General features: G+C 40.6%; 1 protein-coding gene across 4 annotated transcripts in view; it reads left to right on the top strand.

Moving 5' to 3' along the window:
* The window catches only part of Samd5 (sterile alpha motif domain containing 5), a 393,914-nt gene that overhangs the window by 27,083 nt on the left and 345,236 nt on the right, over positions 1–21,595 (top strand). Inside the window, exon 2 of one of the 4 annotated variants that reach the window (XR_007832582.1) lies at positions 16,499–16,717. The exons of 2 other annotated variants lie outside the window; for them this stretch is intronic. Coding sequence is in view for 1 of the 2 variants with exons in the window: in XM_051164255.1 (XP_051020212.1) it covers positions 16,499–16,561 (63 nt within the window). In the remaining variant the exon portion in view is untranslated. Of the gene's footprint in view, positions 1–16,498; positions 17,334–21,595 lie in introns of those variants that run through there. One more of the 4 variants, XM_051164255.1, reaches the window with a different exon arrangement.

Consider the following 21,595-nt stretch of genomic DNA (forward strand, 5'->3'; position numbering starts at 1 on the left):
CTGAGCAAGCACTCTGAGTACACTAAGCCACATCTCCAACCTTTAAAGTTTTTTTTACTTTTTAGTTAGGATACAAAATATCAAGTTTCCTTATAGCACTTTCCTACATTATTAAGGTAGTAGACACAGTACAAGCGAGCGCAGAAGGGGGAATACTGGGGCATGGGGGTTACAGTTGGAGTGAGGGCCAGGGGGCTGGGGAAAGTAGGGGGTTGTGGATGAATCAGCCAAAACAATATAATCAACTGAAATGTACTATTTAAGTGCTAATCACAGTGACAATATTTCATAGAGACATCTAGATTAACAGACCCCACTATCATGGCCCAGACTATTTGAAGGTCTTATAGGAGCAGGTCACCTCCTGACATGGTATGGTGACAGCATCTGACACCTAGAGTGGAGAGGTGGAGCAGCAGGTGGGTTAGGGGTTGAGATTTGCACTCTGTAGACAACTGCTTTAGTTTTCACTCTGAGGGAGGAGAAGCCTTTTTCTCTCTTAAGCCTGACTTCCCCCACATAAAGAGGGAACATTGTCAGAGACCTACCCTGCCAGAGGCGAACGGAATGATTGGCTTGTTATTATTTTCCCTTATATAACTCCTTTGGAAAAAAATATCACCAAGAAATCTAACCTCCCCCAACAGTTACAGTTGTTCATCGAAATGAATGCTTGGGACAAGCAGCAAAGAACAGACCCCTTGAGCAATTGTGTGGCCTGGAAGCCACTGGAGAATGCCATTCTTAGCCCATGTGGCTGAACTAATGACTGTCTCGAGATCATGGGATGACAGAAATCAAGATTTGAAGTCATGTCCCGTTTTTTTTTTTCAAAGTTGTGGTTTTGTGGTGTTGTGTGTTGGTTTGCTTAAATCAGAGCTCCCTCCCCCTTCTGACATCTAGAGCTATGTAGGCAGCTTAAAATGAGGGCATGAAGTAGTCAAGGGTCCATTGCTGAAGAAGAAAGCTCTCACGATAGTAAAGTCAGAATTAGACCTTAGCTGACTGCATGTGTAGGTGAGGACACTTCAACTTTCAAAAAAAAAAAAAAAAAAAATCACTATTTAAATATCCAGATTGTTCATGTCAGTGCTGATGTGCTTGAAGCACATGGAGCAAAACTGAGCATAATTAATAGGATTCACAATATTTAAGTTTAAATAACTTGAGGAAGAACATACAGTTTTGACATTATACAAAGAACAGATGAGCATTCACAAATATTCACAATTTTCTTTATGACTCTCAATACTAAGAATGACTCCGTGATGAACCAATAGTTGATTTAAAAAAAAAAAAAAGATAGAAATTTGAGGACTATTTAATGCATGATTTAAGATCACCTTAAGGCAATGTATTTGAGGAATCTGTCTGGTTAGCAAGAATACTATTAAATGCTAGTGAGGGGAATACAAACACTTTACCAATAGATCCATCCTTCCAACTTCTGTTTTCATTTTGGTTTTGCTTTGTTTGAGTCAGGGTCTTATGAAATCTGGGCTGGGCATGAATTAAGAATTACTTTGGACATCTGTCCCTTCTGGCTCTGGCCTCTCCAGTGCTTGGGATTACAGGGATGTGCTATTATACCTGGCTAGGAATATGAGGTGAATTACATTGCAAGATCAGCCACATGATAGAAATAATATATGCACATATACTTATGTAAATTCCAGCACTTAGGGAATATTTATTTGCTTTGTATAAAAGATAATGCAGGTTGAACATCTGCCATCTGAACGTCTAAAGTCCAAACTGCTCCCAAATCTGAAGGTTTGCAAGCAACAGCAGAAGTGAGACGGAAACGGTATATAACGGCGTATTATATAAAATGGTTTCATGTGAAAAATATTGGGCAACATCTCCTTTAGGTGATGTTTGTGAGGTATATGTGCAGAGCAAATAAGGTTCCTGGGTAGTTCAAAATCAGGACCTGATCCCTTTATCAAGGCACCTCATCCCGTGTATGCAAATGTTCCAAATCCCCCGCTCCACCAACCTGAAACCTTGTCCAAAGCAACACTGCCCAAGGGTTACTCAGTTTTGAGACACCAGCTCTTCCAGCCTAAGCAACAGTTCTACGGAGAGAGACTTATACAAATTCATATGCCTAGTGCAACAACTTGGCCCATCGTTATCAAAAATGTTTATCAGAGCAGTATTATGATACTTTATGAGGCCGTTATTGCTATTAGCCATTAAAGTTATATTCGGAGCATGGCTGCCCATCACAATGGCTTCACCATTCACACTGCCTGCTCATTTATGCTGCTCGCATAAAGAAGAGTGATGCCATGAGGTATTTGCTCCCCTTGTGCAGATTTAGTGCCATGCTGTCGTGATTCTCACAGAGATTTTGATGCTGTGACATTGCAGGATTTTTTTTAGAGTTGGTTATGATAGGCAAGGTGAGTTAGTTGGTGAACTGGGATGCATATAGTATGTTCTATTAAATTCATTACTTCTATTTTTTTTTTTACCACAGCATTGTTGGTTTTAGAAATATAAAATCCTGAGTGAGTAGGACGTAGCCTTCATATATATATATATATAAATTTTTTTTTTTTGCTCCAAAAACGACTCCCCAAATCTTAGAGTGTGAAATGTTCTTACTCGCTGCCATAGACAGAGCAAATGCTTTCAAAGTTAATTCTTTAATTCAGCAGAGCTGAAATTCTTTTGGCCACAAAATAATTCTGAATACTAGTAGAAAATTTATGAATTTCAATTAGAGTTTGTAGTGTATCATAATTCCAGTTTTATATTTCATGCAGTTCAGTGTTTTGGATTTTTAATGGGGCCAGCGCAGTAATAATAAAAATGATTCAAAATGCACCCAGTAATTACAGAGATTTGCTGTTGCCTCTGCATTAAAAGTGATGATGATTTATGCCCAGTGAAGCTGTGGTCTGTGGCTCTATTTAGGGTATTCTTGCTATTAAGCAGCTTATTAGTTATGGTCAGTGATTTAAAGCTTAAGAGCTACATTAGAGGACTGTAAAATTATTTATTTCTTAATAGATAATAGTAAATTTGAAACAGACGTTAGGTTAATTATAATCTTGTACGTTAAAGAATACATATTAGCCCTTTGTCTCTTCTTCAGTCTTTTGAAATTCATTTCAAGTGAATGGAAGAAGTGGGTGAGTGGACCAGAGAGGCTGGTCTGCTCATTTCTTCCTCCTGCTTTGCAAATGTGAACATAGTTTGTCAGTGTTCACGATAACAATTTTAATCTCTCACCATAAGTCTTTAGCATACTAGGCACATGCCGTTCTTCCCTCTGGGTCAGCATTGCTTAACTGAGACTGAGAAGACGAGAGAGAGGACCTCCTCCAATTGGGCATGGAACCAGTGAGAGTTGGAGACATTCTTGGGGATAAGTACATTTATTTGATTTTACTGGAGGAAGCTTGTCGTTATTCTTATCCTTAGGAATCATGCATAGATTTAATGTACATATATGTGTTCCCATGCACATATATGAAAATGGGATTTGTATGCTTCTTATAGTTTGATATAAGAAAGAATTCACTTTAGGTATAAAGATGGACTGGAATTTCTGGTTCTTACTATATAGACTAGGCTAGTCTGACACTCACAGAGATCGACTTGCTTCTGCCTCCCAATTTTGCCAGAATGAAAAGTCTACATCCACATGCTTGCCTAGAACAGATGTTTCTTGTAGTCGTAACTAAGCTTGATATGCAAGTTCTTATGTGGTGCTTAGGTATTGTATTAAGCGAAGAGGACGATCTGAGGAGGACAGACTCTGCCGAACTGTGGGAACACGGGTGATTTGGTTTGTGAGTATTCAACATAAGCCAGGCTCTGCTTTAGTGAGAAAACACCTGGTCCTTCTCCCATCTCTAATTCAAACCCATCACATGTCAAACACTCATCTAGGGATGGGCAAAGTCCTGAACTGGAGTCTAAGATGGCTTCCTTCCATCTTATGGGGTCCGTGTTTCCTCCCTCTTGTGACCTATCATCTCAACACTGGATTCTCCAGAAACATTGGCCTACAGTGTTTTTAAGAGTGAGGCTGGATGTGACTGGTTACTTTTGTATCCTGTGAACCACAGCTCCACTCATGGGCTCTTATCTACTAGTAAGTGAGGCTAGGAACTAGACGAAAGCCTTTCATTATATTAGAGAAAGGGGAGATAAAACTATCAGATGGACATGCCTTTTCATGTCCTTTATTATGTAAATTCTTCTGACATACAGCCTATGATCTTATGAATTCATAACGAAGAAAATATCTTGAGTATGTGATATCTTTATTTCATGATCTCCCTGTTACTACTGACCCACATGCTAATTAATAGAAGGAAAATCAGTTGGTTTTGCTCTGATTCCTATCACTGTAGCTCTGTATATGGTCATTTATCCTGGTCTTTTTGACTCTTCCTTTACAGTCATTGGTCACATACCTTGCTCAGTGGGCTGATGATATTTCTAATTAGTCTGTCCCACGTTGGACCCAGGCTCTCCATCACTGACCTCCTTACGCTGTCCCAGTTGAATTCCTTCCTTTCAGGAGAATTAATGGTGCACATTGGAAAGATGGGAAAGAGTCATTATTTAGCTGTTTAACAGAACACCAAAGTTGATAAATCCAGTTACACGTTGTATTCATTTTCTATTACTGCATAATTAATCACCACAAACTTAGTAGCTAAAAATAATGCTCATTTAGCATCTCATAATTTTTGTCAGTTAAAATTCTGGCCAAGCTCCAAGCTTGAGCCAGTCCCCTGCTCAAAACCAGATTCAGAGTATCAGCTAGATTAGGCTCTGGTGGAGGTGCTGAAGAACGCTCTACCTTCAGACTAAGTGAGGCTTTCAGGTGGATTCAGTTCCGTGCTGCTCCAGACGTGAGGGTCCCACATTATGTTGGCTGGTGGCCACAGTCCACTCTGTGACTTGAGCAGCTGCCGCCCTCCCTTTGCACGTGGCTCCCACTGGTTTCAAAATAGCAATGGGAAATTGTCTTTTTAATCTTCACATCTCTTGAATTTTTCATTTTCCATCTAGAGAACCATCGTGCTTTAAAGAGTTAACATTATTAGATCAGGTTAATCATAGTAATTTTCTGTAACTCCTCCTCTGGGTGGACACCTCACCTTTCATTCACAAGTCACTTTTATACTTATTTAGGAAGGACAAACACCCCCAAGAGTGAGAATCACATGGTCAGTCTGCAAACTGTCCACCCTGCATTTCTCCAGAACAGGTTTGAAAGTACATATTTGCTCAGTGGAACCCTGTGCAGACTGAAAAAGAAATTCTTCACCAAAATTAGATGCAAAAATATCTGGAGTTGATCAGAAAAAAGGATTTTTTGTTTGTTTGTTTTTTGTTTTTGTTTTTGTTTTGTTTTGTTTTGTTTTTTTGATTCACAGAAAACACCAAAACCCAACCCAACCCAAATCAAACAATCAACCCTCAGAGGAAAAAAAAACCTTAAAACCCAAACCAAGCAAACAAACACTTCAACAAAACGTAAAACAAGAAACAGATAATGGCCATATAAAATATTCTGCATAGCTTTAAAATTACCAACAATATTGGCAAAGTTTCACTTAAGGAGTACAAGAAGAAACCCTCTCTCACACACACATATAAGTGGAATTAGAAGAGATTGATTTGACAAGGAGTGGGAAGTCATGAGAAGACAGAGGGTGACATCACAATAGAGTAATTATGCCCCCTATAGTGGATGGTAATGCTGATAGGTATTATGTAAAACCATGTTTTGATTTTACATGTGTAGTTTAATGATTTTTTTTACATGCTACCTCCTCAGAGAGATCATAGCTTGTGAACTGACACCATCTCTCCCTGTCGCATCACTCCCTTACTATTTTTATAGAACATGACAGAGTCTGAAGTTATCTTGGTTACTGACAGGTCTAATTGCTTGTTGTCTATATTTAAACTAGAATATAAAATGATCAGCATTATGTCGGCTGCTACCCTTACCCAGGTAGGGAGTACGGAGATTCACGTTCTCTTCTTGACTTGCTTAAACGTCACTTCATTGGTGATTTCTAACACCCGAGGCCATCTGACCAGCTCTAAGATGGATAAATTTATATAGAAGTAGAGGGCTTAAATGAGCTTGGGTATCCCTTTAAGGCATGCTCGTGCCTTATTTTCTCACATGTCCACATGTGTCCAGGCACCTGTGTCAGGCATCTTCCTCTATTTTTTCTCCATCTTATATTTTGAGGTAGAGTCTCTCATTACACCTGATGCTTGATATTTTTGCTAGATGTGCTGCCAGTGAGTCCTCAAGATCTGCCCTTCTTGTGTCCCTCCACACTGAGTTTACAGACAAGTTTCATATGCCTAGTTTTCCATGTGGATGATGCTGAGCATCCAAACTCAGGTCTTCAGCATGTACAGTAAGCTGTTACCCACTGGGCCAACTTGCCAGGCTATACTGTGGTGTGTTCTATCATTGCACTCTCAATATCCTTGAAGTGTTATTGAGAGCCCTTGCCCTTTAAACTATTGACATGCTTTGGTCAAAGAAAGCTATGAAGAAATGAGTAGGGTTTATTCTGAGCAATATCGTTACAAACCTGTGGGAAGTTCTCACTTTAAATATTTTCCCCTAGTCTCAGTACAGGCTGTATTCCTGATTCAGTCGGTTTGGTCAACTCAACGCTCAGCAGAGAAAATGGCTTGGAACTCTAGCTGACCCCAAGTAGACTTGTGAGAAATAATATGAGTGAGAAATAAGCCTTTGTTGCAAACTATTGAAATGCTGGGTCATTTGTTACTATAGCATAATTGGACCATGCTGACTGATACAGATGGCCTGGCTCTTGGGTGCATCACTTCAGAAGATCTTGGCCTTAAGTCTTATTCTAGTCACTGCTGAGCAAGCAATTCCACCCAGACTTCAGCTGACATCACCCAGGTACAAGTTGACAGCTCATTGGTTTAGGCTTGTGCTTGCTTGATGCTTTAGCTCCGGCAGCTTTACTCACTCTGTCATGCACTCCACGCAGGAGCTGACGAAGCACTCACATGGATAAACAGGAAGTGCAGGGAAATTAATGCTTAAGAGGATGGCTTTGATAGGTAATAGATGCTGATGGAGAAATTTTCCCTCTTGTGTTCTACCTGCAGGATTCCGAGATGTGTTTTTTAAGACTCCTGGGGAAACAGCATGCAATTGAGCAACACAGAGTCCAGTGTCTGATCCCATCATGCACCTTGCATTTGCTTTTTCTCTGCCATTTCATTCTATTTTTTTTTTTTCCTTCTTCCTTTGTTCAGGAATTGTATTCCTAAGCAGACAACTGCCCGGGGACCTTTGCTTTGCTTCCTGGAGGAATAAGACTTACCACCTAGACTCTATGTCAGCTGATCCAGTCCAAAGAGCATCTACCACCCCAGTGAATTATTTATGTAATTCCCGGTGTAAAGGATTATACTATATGTGCACAGTAGCTTCCAAATACGATCACTTTGTCAGTGGCATTAGAAGTTGGTTTTATTTATTTATTTATTTATCTATCTATTTATTTATTTATTTTACTAGATTTGTTGGTTCTGGCATACGTCACTCCCCTGCCCCGGGCACTTAGTATAGTACACTCATGTCAAGGCACATCAATTGGATGGAATTCATGTTTGAGAGGCAGGCGCTCTATACTGCAGTCAGGCCATGAACAGGTCACATATAGCCTAGAATAACTTTAAACTTTGGGTTCTTTTTCTTTACACTTCCCAGGCCCTGGGATTACAATGTAAGCCACTCTGCCCAGTTTTGTGCGATGTTGGGAACTGAACTCTGCATTTGGTGCATTCTAGGCAAGCACTGTACCAACCGAGCTACATCCCCACCTCACAGCTATAGATTATGAGATGGATTCTTGCTTGTACTTATTTGTTTTTATTTTACAACAGAATATTAATAGAAAAATCTGAAGTGTTACAGGACAGTGGGGGATTTGGGTGATTCTGTTATCCTAAAATACTTCACTGATCTTCTGTACTGAGTTGCCACAAGCCCACTGCCTTATGGGACGGCTTTTGGAGGACCACAGTAAATGCTGTTTTGTTTGGGGATTGAGTTGACTATATGCCTTGGCCCTGGCTCTCTTCTGCTTCCTCTGCAGTCTGTCCTTGCACATCTTAAAGTCACAACACAGTAGGACGGAGGATACTTCCAAATCACTGAGTCGGCCTCTTTATTTCATGTATCAGAGAATGGGTGCACGGAGGCTAAAGGGATTGGTTCATTTTGCGGTATAGGGGAGAGGAATACAGAGGGACATGATCTGAACCGTTAGAAAGATGTGGTTTCCTTTTTGGCATAATTAAATTCTTGATTGTGATGCTCTTAAATGAACCTTGAAATTCTAAGCACTTGCAATGCAAGTGTGATTTCTAACTACGGCTTTTTCTCCTGCCCCCCAATCTGAATGTTAAGGCGGCAGGTGCATAACTAACCTTAGCAGGAGTCTATATTAAGAAACCTGCAAGGTGTCTTTATTTAACTTGCATGATCTGTGAATGTAATGTAGTGTTAAGTAGCACGACTTCTGCACATTACGTCTGGAAATAAAAACAGCTTCTTAAACGAGAAAGGTTACTTTATATTTAGTTTCAACAGGAATGAGAAATATAGAAATAAAGCATTAATACACGCATATGTGCATTTCTGATGGAGAGAAGCCAGTGCTAAAAAGTATGTCTTGTGTCACACAGATAAGAGGGATTCTAAAATTCTTTTATCCTACTGTACATTTTCTGAAAAATAGCCAACCCACTGGGCTGTATTTCTGCTTAGGGAATTTTCCATGGATCTGCTATTAGTTCCAGGAAATGCAGGTGCTTTCCGTTTCATCTCTGGGATCTCAGTTTCCAAGGAGACTTTCAGGGATTATCTGTGTCTCCAATGTCTTTGCTGAAGTGGGGCAGATTCCTCATGGGACGAACAGTAGTATTTCAAGACCCAACAGTGGAAGAATGGATGAGAACAAACCAACTACTCCAAATTAAAAGGAAAAACAATTATTCAAGCACTGCTATAGTATGTGATTGCCTGTTACACACTATATGGTGCAAGCAAAGAGAGGCCGCTTGTGTCATATTTGCACTTAAAATTCTGGGACATGGCTTTTACCCACCTAACTCTTTCTGTCAAGAAAAAGAAATCTATATTTCTGTTTAAGAACCACTTTTAGAAGATGATCATTTTACTGGGAAAATGTTCTCAATCTAAAGGCAGCAGAGACTTCAATTAATGCAAGAGATCTGAAACCTGTTTGGTACCAACTTGTTCCATAAAGAGTGCATTTTATATAAATGCATTTGAAGTTCTTGAAATTCTGGTCACTTTTAAAGTAATATTTTTTTTTTCTCAATGAAGAGGCAGTAGGAGAAAATAAACATATAATGTTGTAATGTGTGTATGTGCGCATATGCGCACATACATGTACCTAGAGGGAAAGTCTGTGTCTTTAAAACAATTAAAGAGATCTTTATGCTTCAACAAGCTGAGGACTATATCTGTGGCAGTTAGGTTCTATTGGGCATGCTTCACAAAGCTAAATGAAAATTTTAAAAGTTAATGGCTAAACAGTGCTTAAAGCACACACATTACTCATGGTCTATTTTAATAACATTTGTGGGTGACTAACTCAATAATGCTGCTGAATGCCCCTTATAGCTCTGTTTGGAAGATGTGCCTGAGAATCAATTCCTCCTTAGGGGTGACTACAATTTTCAGTGAGTGAACAAAAATGCATCATTTCACGTCTCTGTATAGGGTGGTACTTACATGATGTCAAATATTGTTCCAAACCGTAATTGCCCCAGCCCTCAGAGATACGGGACTTGGTGGTAGTCCTATCTGACAGAGAGATTGGAAGCTGACCGGCCATGGAAGACCATTCTGCCATCCCCTCTGGTCACCTTGCTTCTACACCCACATTCACTTCACAGGGCACAGGGACTGGAGCTAAACGGGAAGCTGCCCGTTTCACACTTCTCCTGGGTACAATCGTTGCCTAAGGGCAAGTGTGCATGGTTGAGAACTCAAGGGCATGATGAGAGGCGGCCTGCTTTACATGTTTGGCTGCTGCAGGTAGCCCGTTCCCACCTCCTCAGAGTTCATTAAGGTGAGGCCAGCCTCTTGAGGGTTGTTCCCTTGACTTTGTATCCACCTGCTCCTTTAATGGCCCGAGCTGCTAGTCCATAGGAGCATGCTATTGTCTGAAGGGTCCCCTTCCCCCTGCCAAAATCAGAGACAAAGAAAGCAATGGAAAATGTTATATCTCCCCTGAACCCTTCCTTCTGGCTGCCACTAAACATGCAAATATGCCCTGGGTGGAATTGCTAAAGAGGATTAAGGCTCTTGTCTTGCTTCCCTGCCCATTTCAATTTGGCAGGTGAGGTCAAAGCCCAGCAGAGGCCACGCTTCGCTTCGGTCTTTGGGAGCTGAGTCTGGATGCTAGGAGAGCACGGGTAATTTTGATAAAGCAGACTGCCTGTATGCAGAAACGCCCAAGTCGCTTTAAAAGCCCTTGCTATTTTCAAGGCTGGCAAGCTAAGCCCCCAAGAGAAGCATGTGTTTGTGAGCAGACCAGCCATCTTTGCAAAGCCTCTCAGAAGACAGGAAAGGTCATCTCACTTTCAAGACAGGAAGGTCCCAGCTCTGTGGGACTAAGCCAGATGGGAGGCTGGGAGGGTAAGTGTGGAGTGATGGTTCAGAAGGTGCCCTCACATGAAAGGGCAAAGTATAATAAATTTCAGACTGAGGACTTGGTCTGAGACTTGTGGAGCTTGTGATCTCTCTGGTTTGTGGTGTCTAGAAATGCAGTTGCACAGCGGGTCTCAAAGTGTGGTCTGAAGACCTCCAAGGGTTCCCTCCAGGCGACTCTCGAGATATAATGTCACAAGAATGTCATGCCTGTATCTGCTTTTTCACCTTGTAGAAGTGTGCACTGCCAGAAAAGCAATGATGGGCACAAATGCTGGCACACGAATGCTAATCAGTCTGTGTTTCACACCACCTCCACGCTGCAATAACCTTAAAAAGCCGTCTCTATAACAGCCTAGCAGAAGCAACAGAAGTAATAGTAATTTCACTTCATCTCAGCCTCTGTGTACTTGGCTTTTGTTTTTTCCATTTTGAATGTGGTATGACAAAATGGAAGTATGTGGCACTCTTCCGTGGCCACAGCAAGTGTGAATGAACCTGTTTCCGTGGCAGGCACTGCTGTTGCCTGTGGCTCCACTGACCATGCTCTTATGTGTAGCACCATTTCCACTTGAAAGAGCTGCTGTGGGTAAGCCACAAGTCTTCAGAGTAGGGTATTTGGAGGATTAACTTGAAAATAGATAAGTGATTCCAGTATTTCCCTTTTCTTTAAAAAACAAAACAAAACAAAACAAACAAACAAACAAAACACTGAAGCAGCTTTAATCCCAGCACTTAGGAGGCAGAGGCAGGTGGAGTTTTGTGAGTTCAGGGCCAGCCTGGTCTACATAGTAAGTCCAGGACATCCAGGGCTATGACACAGAGAAAGTCTGTCTCAAAAACCAAAAGAATAAAAAAATAAAAATTTATCTGTGTGTATGTATACATGTGTGCACACACATCTGCACATGCAGGGGTTTATAGCATCATAAAGAGGGTATCAGATTCTCAGGAGCTGCCATGTGGGTGTTCTAGAGCTCTTAACTGCTGACTCATCTCTCTAGCCCCTGAACCCAGAAGTTCAAGAAAGACAATAGGCAATGTTTATTTTTAATGATAAAGTGTGAATGTTTAAGGGGAAAATAGAAATCTAGAAAAGTCTGTCTCTTGACAGTTTCTAGTGCTTCTTTTTTTAATGAGATGTATTAGCATGTGATATATATATACATAAATATATATTATATACATATATACATCAATAAATATATATTGTAGTCTTTAATATTGTTTGGTAAATTATGTTTTACATAATTCAAGCTGTCTGTGTCATTTATAGAGTAGAAAGAGGCCCAGTGTTTTCATATAATTAATGATGTAAACAAACTCAAAATAGGTATTTTGTGCACTATATAAATAAACTCTTAGATATTTCGCATGACACTGCACGTTCTGTGTGAAAACAAAATTCACGTTCACTAAAATTCACATTTGCATATTCTAAGAACAACAAAGCAGTTAAAACTATCCCTAGGAGCATTTCACTGTTATATCTGCTGATGAAGAGGATATGTGCTACCTAAGGATGAGATGACAGCTAGCACAAGCTTGGTGGCTTAAAAAACCAGAGCGCCTGTCCATCCTGTTTCCGAGGGCTTGAAGTAAAAGACCGTGGTATCAGGAGGGCTGGATTCCTCTCAAGGCCCAGAGGGGAGCATCTTTCCTTGCCCTCTGGAGCCTCTGGTGGCTCTGGGCTCTCTAGGCTTACGGTGGCTTATGCCTGTCTCTGCCCTTTTCTTCATGTGGTCTCCTTCTTACCATATCTCTGTTTCTTTTCTTCTTCATATGAGAACAGAAGGCAACGGGGTTAGGGCTCACTTTAAACCTCCAGTGATTTTTAACTCAGATCCGGGACAAATTCCAACTGTAAAATACCGTTTCCTACTGAGCCCTGTTCTTGGGATTCTTGGTAGACTTTTCAGCTACTGTGAACAGCAAATCAAACTTGACTGTCCTGAATAGATGTCATTTGGTAAGGTGGAAGTTGCCATAGGGCAGAACTATTCTGGCCTAGATTAGCAGCTTTCCTGGAGCAGCCCATCAACATCTCAAAGCCTCAGCTTCTTCATTTATTAATTAGGTTCTGGCTTTCACTCTCAAGTTGGTGTGCGGTGAGGAGGAAGAGATTATATGCAGGCACACACTCTCAACGTGGTACCTGCTGGAGAGAGATTTCCCCCAGTAAACAGTAATAGTAATATTGTGGCACAGTGTGGATCATAACCATCATAGTATGCATTAGACACCTGCTGAAATGACAAATAATGTTAGTGATCAGTGGAGTAAGAGAAAACACACACTAAGGCTAATGGTCAAAGGTTGGTAATAGTAATAGATGACAATGTTACCACAAGTAGGAAAATGAGCTGGGCACAGGGAAAGTGAAGGAATAGGGCCCCAAGTGAGCAGCCCAGAACACTCAGAGACCAACATCACCAGGGGCTTTTCATCTACGGAGCCACCAAGTATGTTTCAAAGAACTACCTTAGAGGACCAAGCACCCAAAACCACACTTCCCGGGATTTCCAGTCTTCTGTGTATGGTGCGCAGGGCCTGCCTGTTGATCATGTTTTGGATGGAGTTTGGAGACCTTGAGTCTCAATGCAGAGAGAAAGTCCAGAAGCCCTGACACTGTCATTTTGTGTCACCCCATCTGACCAGCTCGCTTGCAATGGACCAATTTCCCATCCAAGTGGTCTGAGTGGACTTCAGTCTTGTACCCTCTCCTTCGAGTTCTTACCTCACGGCTCATCCAGCAGCCAGCCTTGGCCTGTCACTGCCACAGTAAGAAGCAGCAACTTGCCTCCCACCCACCCCCATCTCAGTTGTGCTGGTATCTGAGGCTTTTTGGCCCTTTGTCTCTGAGCCTTCCTGAGGCTAGCTCCCTTTTCCCTCTAGAACTAATCCCTCTTGATCTCTGCAGTCCTTATAGCCCTAACTTGCCTGTGTAGACTCCATGGAACTCTTTCCTCTCAGTCTGGAACTGTGGTCAAACTCCTTGCCTATTCCGAACTTACTACTGTTTCATTTCCATACTCTTAAAAGTCTGAAAAGAACCATGACCTAACCTTGGTTGTTTATTCCTTCTCAAGTCTCTGATGGAGTTGAAGACCAGGTAGCTTAGTTTTACAAAAAAGCTTAGTTGTTTAGGAGTTAAGATGTTTTTAGGTCTAGATAGATGTTTTAAGTTGATAATGACAAGATGTGATAGAGATTGATTTACATTCAGAAATGTAGACGCACCAAGACAGACCTCTTAAATATTAGGTGAGCACTCTACGTACCATGAAGACACATCTTACCTAAGCCAACCTTGCTCACTAACCAAAGAAGAAAATATAATGACCATGGATCTATTGATACGTTTCTTGGTGAAGTAAAGAAAGACCCATTTGTCCTTAAAAGAGAATGCCAGGTAACTTAAGGAGAAAATAAGCTATGAAAAAACAAACGCAAGGTGTGAGAGCTGTATTGCCGAATGCATGTTTGCCCCTAAGAGGTCTCACTTGTTTGTTTAGCTTGTCAGGCTTCTGAGTCTGCTCATTTTTATTCCATGTGAGTGGGACCTGCGAAGACCAGGCAGTGGGATGTCACAATGCCCATCAGTCATCAGAACACTCAGAACATTAGTAACAGGGAAAATATTAACATTTCTTAAGTTGCGATGCAACAGGGGCTCTGCTAATGACTGTGCTTCATCACTGCTCCCCCAACTTGAAACTCGCCATGAGCCAATGGTGGAAATTCTGTTTGTCTGCCTCCCGCCCTCTTCCCTAGGGAATGAAAAATGGCAGATTGCAAGACTGGGCTTGTTGAATAAATTTGATTTGCTTTTCGTGGAACCCAAAACAAGGGAGCTTTTGGAGGCGGTTGGTCTGTGGTTAGATTTGTGAAGTGAGTGTGTGCGTCCCATCTCCAGAGGTGCTAACTCTCTTTATGTGTGCGTGGAACATGGGAAACCATGAAAAACATTCAGCTGACTTCACTTAGAGTTCTGCCTCATCTAGGGCGGCTTTATTATAGACCCATTCTCTCACAGCCAACATCTCTCCCTTCCGCCTAGTCACCAGCATCCTTGCTCCAGGCTTTTCTCTGATACTTGCTCTTCTCCCTGATAACAATAGCTAGGACTCTTGTACAACACACTAACTGTAAAAGTTGGTGTTAATACCTTGTTATTTACTTCCTTACTACAGCATGAGAAAATGAAGTAACTTTAACCTCTTTGTGTTTCAATAATCTCTCCTCTCAAGGACTTTGACTTACACCCCCCAGTCCCCTTCCAGACTGTCCCAGGAACTTTGCTTGTCAAGATAGAGTAACAATTACTCTACCACAGACTATAACACAAGGTAATTTTAATAGAGACATTAAATTAGGCTAGATTTTTCAAAGGTAATTTTTAATACGTTAATTATTAGTAATGTTTTCTTAGAGTTACAGCCAAATACCAAAACAGAGAACTATAAATAGTTTTCTCCCTAGAAAGGAGGATAATTAAGCTGTGTCAGTTATAGTTCCTACCAGCTGAGATTGACTGATGTTGTCTCCCAGACTAATAGATAATGACATACTAGCTGCATGGTGTAGTCAGCTGGTGGCCATTGCAAGAGCAAGGGTGAGAATGGCACATTCTGAGAAGTCTTAGGGAGATGGGTGGAACTGTTCTTTAAAGGAGTCTTTGTGGAATCTGCAGTATGGCTTATGTTTGAGGAGCATTATTAAGTATCAAAGAATAAACCCCAGTATGAGGGTGAAGTGAGATCAACTAGGAAAACAGAACAACATATTCAATCAGCAAAGAACCTTGTCTAATAAACAACAAGAAGCCCAAGGGAAAAAAACTCAAAACCCCAAACCGAACGGTTGGATCCAAGAAACACAAATGCCAGAAGCAAGTCTTAGTTGTTTTTGTTCCTTTCCTCCTCTCCTTTGTCCATCCTGAGCCTGCCAGGGGGTTCTCAGCACATGGTAGAGTATAATGGGTGGGCAGAAAACTATCATCTGTGGCTGTCTTTCAGTTTCAGAGGAGTCAGCGTGACAATACAGGGGTTAAAACTGTCAACACCTGTCATGTGGACATGTCATGTGGATATGATTAATGTAATGTAAACCGGAGGCCCTGGACACCCATGACCACACAGAAAATGCATTCTGCTAGGCAATTGCTTTCACAGAAATTCCTATTTGTCTCCCTCTAACTCCTGCTTCTTAAATTCCTTGCAGAAGAAATCATTGTTTCTGCAGACAAATGATAATGATTAAAGATGATTGTGAATCGTCTTTATTTTGGAAGAAGCATTCGGAAATTAGCACTAGCGGCTGCAGTTACAAGTTGAATACAGAAGTTCTCTTTGCACGCAAGACAGGCAGCCATTAATATTTGGAGCCTCAGCAGGATATTGACTAAAGGTCTGATATTAAAAGTTGCTAACATGTTATTGAATAATGTGAGTGAAAAATTTCAAACACAAGGTAAAATTGAGGGTTTTAGTTTACAAGAGAAAGAAAGAAAAAAAAAAAAAAGATAAGTAGGCCATTTAAAAGTAAACCAAAGGCTTGAGAAGAATACAATTCTTTCTTCATTTATCATCTTAAAAGAAAAAATGAATGCATAAAAAGCAGAGGCATGGAAAGCTGTTCTTCAAAAGTCTACGAAGTAACCAGAAAGGTACAAGCCTGGCTTGAAGATGGGAACAGGCATCCATGATGGACTAGGGGCAGAATGGGTAAAACAGAACCTCAGTAACCCAGTTATGTTCAAATCCACAGGTCCCAATGGCTGGCATCCTAGAGTACTTAATGAATTGGCCGAAGTCATCACAGAACCGCTAGATATCAATTTTGAGAGCCCGTGGAGGACTGATGAGGTGCTGAAGACTGGAAAAGGGCAAATTTAGAACCTCCTTTCACAAAGGGAATTGGATGGTGACTCTGGAAACACTCATCAGCTTAACTTGTTGCTTGGAAAATTCTGGAATAATCAACTTAGTAAGCAAAGTTACTCATGTGTAGTAGTTAGTAATAGGGCAACAACACATCGCCCATGGAAGTACACGGAACCTGGTTTTTAAAGGGCACTCCATGCGGGAAGAAGTCCAATATATCTCTTGGAATTTCTCTCCTTTGTTGTTTGATTTTTTTCATCATAGTAGATGGGGTTGACTAAGACTTGTGGGTAATTTCTAACTTTAAGTATACTATATAGAAGTAGGTTTCTTACAATAGCTAATTAATGACATCTTTTCCAAAATAGCCTCTGTCTTGAGAATAGTAACTTTCATTTTATATTTTAACATACATGTTATTTTTACTTCGTATAGGGCTCTGTTTTCATTAAGTTATGATATTTCATATAATTCTATATAAACTAGTTTGGTGAAGGATTTCTTATTTTAAGGACTGTATATAGTGATTTCATGTAAAAGAATAACCCGAACATTGGCATATTAAGGAAGAAACTATTTTCTAACTTTTAAAATTTAAGCTGGTGGAGGTATGACTGTTACATTGGGAGGACCATGTCTTGATGCATATCCACTGTTTATATCCTTCCTTGCCTGGAAGCTTCCTCAGCCTCCTCCTTCCTGAGTTGTCTTGTGTCTTTCCCCCCATATCAATATGTTTCGGATGCCAGGTTGGGGGCAGGGGCATGGCAAATGATCGTAGGAAAGAGGAGCCTGGTCCAAAGATCTCCAAATAAAGGAAATGTGGTGGGACAGGGAAAGAAACCTGGAATTTTCTTTCTTTCTTTTTTTCTTTCTTTCTTTCTTTCTTTCTTTCTCTCTCTCTCTCTCTCTCTCTCTCTCTCTCTCTCTCTCTTTCTTTTCTTTCTCATCACTATTGCTTTTGGGTGTTGCTATTCTGATTTTCTGTTACGAAAATGTTACCATGACGATAGGGTCTCAACCTAATTGAGAGAAAGCCATGGGTGATTTCCCAATGTTAACAAGCATCTGAGGCTGACAAGCACAGAGGGAACCGCCCTCCCCCTTCCCCCCCACCCCTCCTCCACCAACTGTGCTGTACTGGGGACTCTTCCCTCCACTACTCAGAAGGACAGCAGAGAGGCAAGCCTATGTCACTTTAATTATGGACAAAGACAGGAAACTTTTAAAGGCAAGAGATTGGCTTTCACCTTGACTCTAGGTAGGCAATTAAGAAGGGATTAGCTCTCCAGAGGCATTCATGGCATAATGTTCTTTTTACAATCTGAAGTTTAGACACTTGGCCTGCCTTCAGAGATCAGTCTAGGCACTGTGCAAAGCCTTTCTCAAGTTTACATATGAATGTAAGGACATTAAATTCTAAGAGCATGTGTGAGTTGTCCTTTATGTACTGCATACAATCACCTGCTCATCATCTTTTCAAATGAGCTGGTCTTAAAATACCTGTTACATATTTTTTTAAAAAAAGGTGTGGGTGCCTGCATAGATTACTGATATGATTTATTGTGATAATAAATGGCTTCCTAGTTGAGACCTCATTTCCAGGTGCCGCATCTGTGGCAGATTTATTTCACAGATGCACATTTGCATGCATTTGTTGAACTGTGGCCAGCAAGGACCCAATTTCTCAAAAATCTATTATTTCCCCAGAGGCAATAGACTAAAATCCTCTGCAACCAAAAAGGGGTCTTAGGTCCTTTCAGGTTTTATTTTCTATCTGAATGATGTCTGACTTTAATTATTTGGCTAAATTTAAATCTTGGCTCTGTACCACTACTGGAATTTGAAATTAACAATAATCTACCTAAATTATGAATAACAGTTTAGGATGGTAGAATCGCCAGTGGCTCTGAAAAACTTCTTAGGTAAATTTAGAAGAATAAAACTCCAAGAAGAGAATCAGTGAAAAGAAGCTTGCTAACTCCTTTGTATTCAATCAAGATGAGGGAGGACAGCATATCAAAGGGAATCTGAAACTTGAATTGCATCTATAGGAACTTGACTTTAAGAATCCCTTCCTCACTGTATTTTTGTTTTTCCTTTTACCTAAACACTGGTGATTTCCTTCATCTGGATGCAAAAGATGAAAATATGACAGTAAGACTCAACTTTTGATCATGTCAATTCATAATTCCCAGAAAATTAAGTCATAAGCAAGAGGTGTAGAGAACAATAGCAAAATTTTCTTCATCTTAAAAATAAGTGGGCGTTCAGGAAGACATCTTATTTGTGCAAAATATTGCTCTGGCAAGTACGATGGCATACATCTATAATCCCAGCAAAATTTTAAGCTCAAGGCCAGCCTGGCCTATGTAAAGAGATTCTATTTCAATAAAGAAACCAAAACAAAACAAAGCAGAGCCGGAGGGATTAACTAGTGCAGTTAGTCAAATTTGTGCCATGCAAGCATGAGGGCCAGTGTTTGAGCCCTAGAACCCACATTAAGAAAAAGCCTGGTGTCGCGATATGCACTTAGATTGCCAGCATGGGACTTGGGGGTGGTGGGGCAAGATCCCTGGGGCTTGCTGCCTGGCCATCCTACCTATGTGGGGAGGTACATATCAAGGAGAGACCCTGTGTTGAAACAATCAAACAGGAAAACCAAAACAAGGTGTGCCTCCAGAGGGACGGCTGAGGCTAGCCTCTGTCCTCCAAATGTGTACACACACACACACACACACACACACACACACACACACACAAACACACACATTTCTGGACATAAGGAAAACAATAATTTAAGGGAAGACTAAAGCTAGAAATCTTAGGAAAACAAAGAGAAAACCCACTAAGTTTTTGACTCTCCTGTACTTTCTCAGTCCTTCCAGAGGATTAAGTGGCTTCTTAGATGAGAGAGGTTTGCAACCTCACTGGTAACTGGAACTACAGGATGGCAGTGAACACTAAGTTTTTAATTTGAAATTACTCAAATTGCAGTTCAAATTCTAGAATTATCCTAGGAGTCTTTTCCTATGGTGACACTGCTAGGTGCATAAGCTGTAGTGTAGTTTGAGGAATCATTGCAAATAATTCTGAAACTTAAAGCTTCTTTTCTCTCGTCCATAAAATGGCAAAAATAAGTATCTCCTTTGCTTCTTAAGAGGCTTAAGCGTTCTTCAGCTTGTATCTATTTTCAGGCTTGGCTCAGGCATGGCATTAGCAGGCACTGACTGTTTCTCACCCCACCCCCTTCCTGAATCTCAGTTATTTTCTTCATTTCCTCTTATGTGGAAGAGATTACCTTAAAACCAACTAGAAAATTCAAGTATATATTGACATGTCCCGCTGCTGTCCATTAAATGAGGCCTCTTGCTTTCTTTCAGGCCTCAGAAAAGCTACCTTGTACTGTCACAATAGGAGTTCAGTAAATGATTAGTGACTGAATGAAGAGAAATTGACTTCACAACAATAGGCTAGGGAGATGGCTCAGTCAGGAAGATGCTGCCCTTGCAAGCTCACAGGACTGAGTTAAACCCCAGAATCCTCATTCACAAAGGCCACCAGGGTGGCAACTCCTTGTAAGCTAGTGCTGGGAAGTAGAGACAGTTGGATCCCTGGAGCTAGCCTCGCCTACGTGATGAGCTCCAGGTTAGGGAGAGAGCCTGTCTTTCTTTCGCACACACATAAGGTGGATGGCATCTGAGGGATAACATATGAGGTTGTCCACTGGCCTGCATGCACACCTGCACCAGCACACACACACACACACACACACACACACACACACACACACACACACACACTCAGGTCCATAAAGGCAACACTTGTCCCATCTGGAGAAGCCATCATATGGTCACACATGTAGATATTTTGTAAGTGTTCCTGTTGTTATAAGAGCACCGGGTATATAAATTCAGGGACGGACTGAGTACGGAGGATGTGTGTTGTCCCATGTTGCACAAACTAAGAGTGCAAGTGGCTTCCCTTCATCATTGTATCAGTGATGAATCCAGCCAAAGGATGATACAGATGAGGAATCAGCCAGCTCTTTTCTAAGCCGTCAAAAGAAGCCAGTGATAACAATGAGCAGAAACACCTACCTCAGAATTGACATCAGCATGTCTGAATATTTTGTCATTATGAGCTTGAGTGTTGTAAACAGTTCCCTGGAGTTGGGTATTGAAGAACAACAAAAGAATTAAGAAAGTAAAATGTGGGGGAAATGTTTCAGCCATATCTAATATGAGTGATATCTAAGTTGGTGTGAAAGTAGCTTGTCCAGGCATCTGAACTGTTCCACACTTTTAAGGATCTAAGGAAATAAAAGTAGAGTAGTAGAGCTAGAGACACCCAGGATGTAAAGTGAATAAATAAATAAAAAATTTTAAAATGATAATTAAATAAAATGAAATGAAGACCCATTCTCCAATGGGCAAGTCTTAGTCCTAACCAAATGGCAAGAATTGGAAAATTTTTACATGAGATAAGCTGGTAATGTGGAATAAAATATAGGAACGCATACATAGACGCTGCATGAAGCATCGGTAGGTTTCTCAGAGCAAAGCAAGAGGGGCCTTGGTTTCTAGAATATTCTGATTCTAGTCTTGTAATGAGTCTTGTCGTTAATTATATATTCCAACATCAGATATTCTATGGCATTAGAGTCTTGATTTTTAAAATCCTGTGCTGCTTTGTACTATTAATTTCTAATGAGATAAAATCCAGTGATTTCCTTGCACAATCACTAATCACTAGTTTAGAGATTTCTATTATACTCAAAGGGAGTAAAATAAGGCAGGTGGCTTAGAAAAATGATCAAACTCACATTTCTCTTTTTACTTATCAAAATAAATTTATTCTTTTTTAGTTCTAGAAATAAAGTTTCATATTTTTTGACTACTGTTATAAAGATAGATTCCACAATAAGAGCGGTGTGATTTTTCTTCTCTTGCTTGCCTTCATTTCTTTTTTAAATTTCCTT

This window comes from Acomys russatus, chromosome 21 (assembly GCF_903995435.1).
Source record: "Acomys russatus chromosome 21, mAcoRus1.1, whole genome shotgun sequence".
NCBI classification, from domain to species: domain Eukaryota; kingdom Metazoa; phylum Chordata; class Mammalia; order Rodentia; family Muridae; genus Acomys; species Acomys russatus.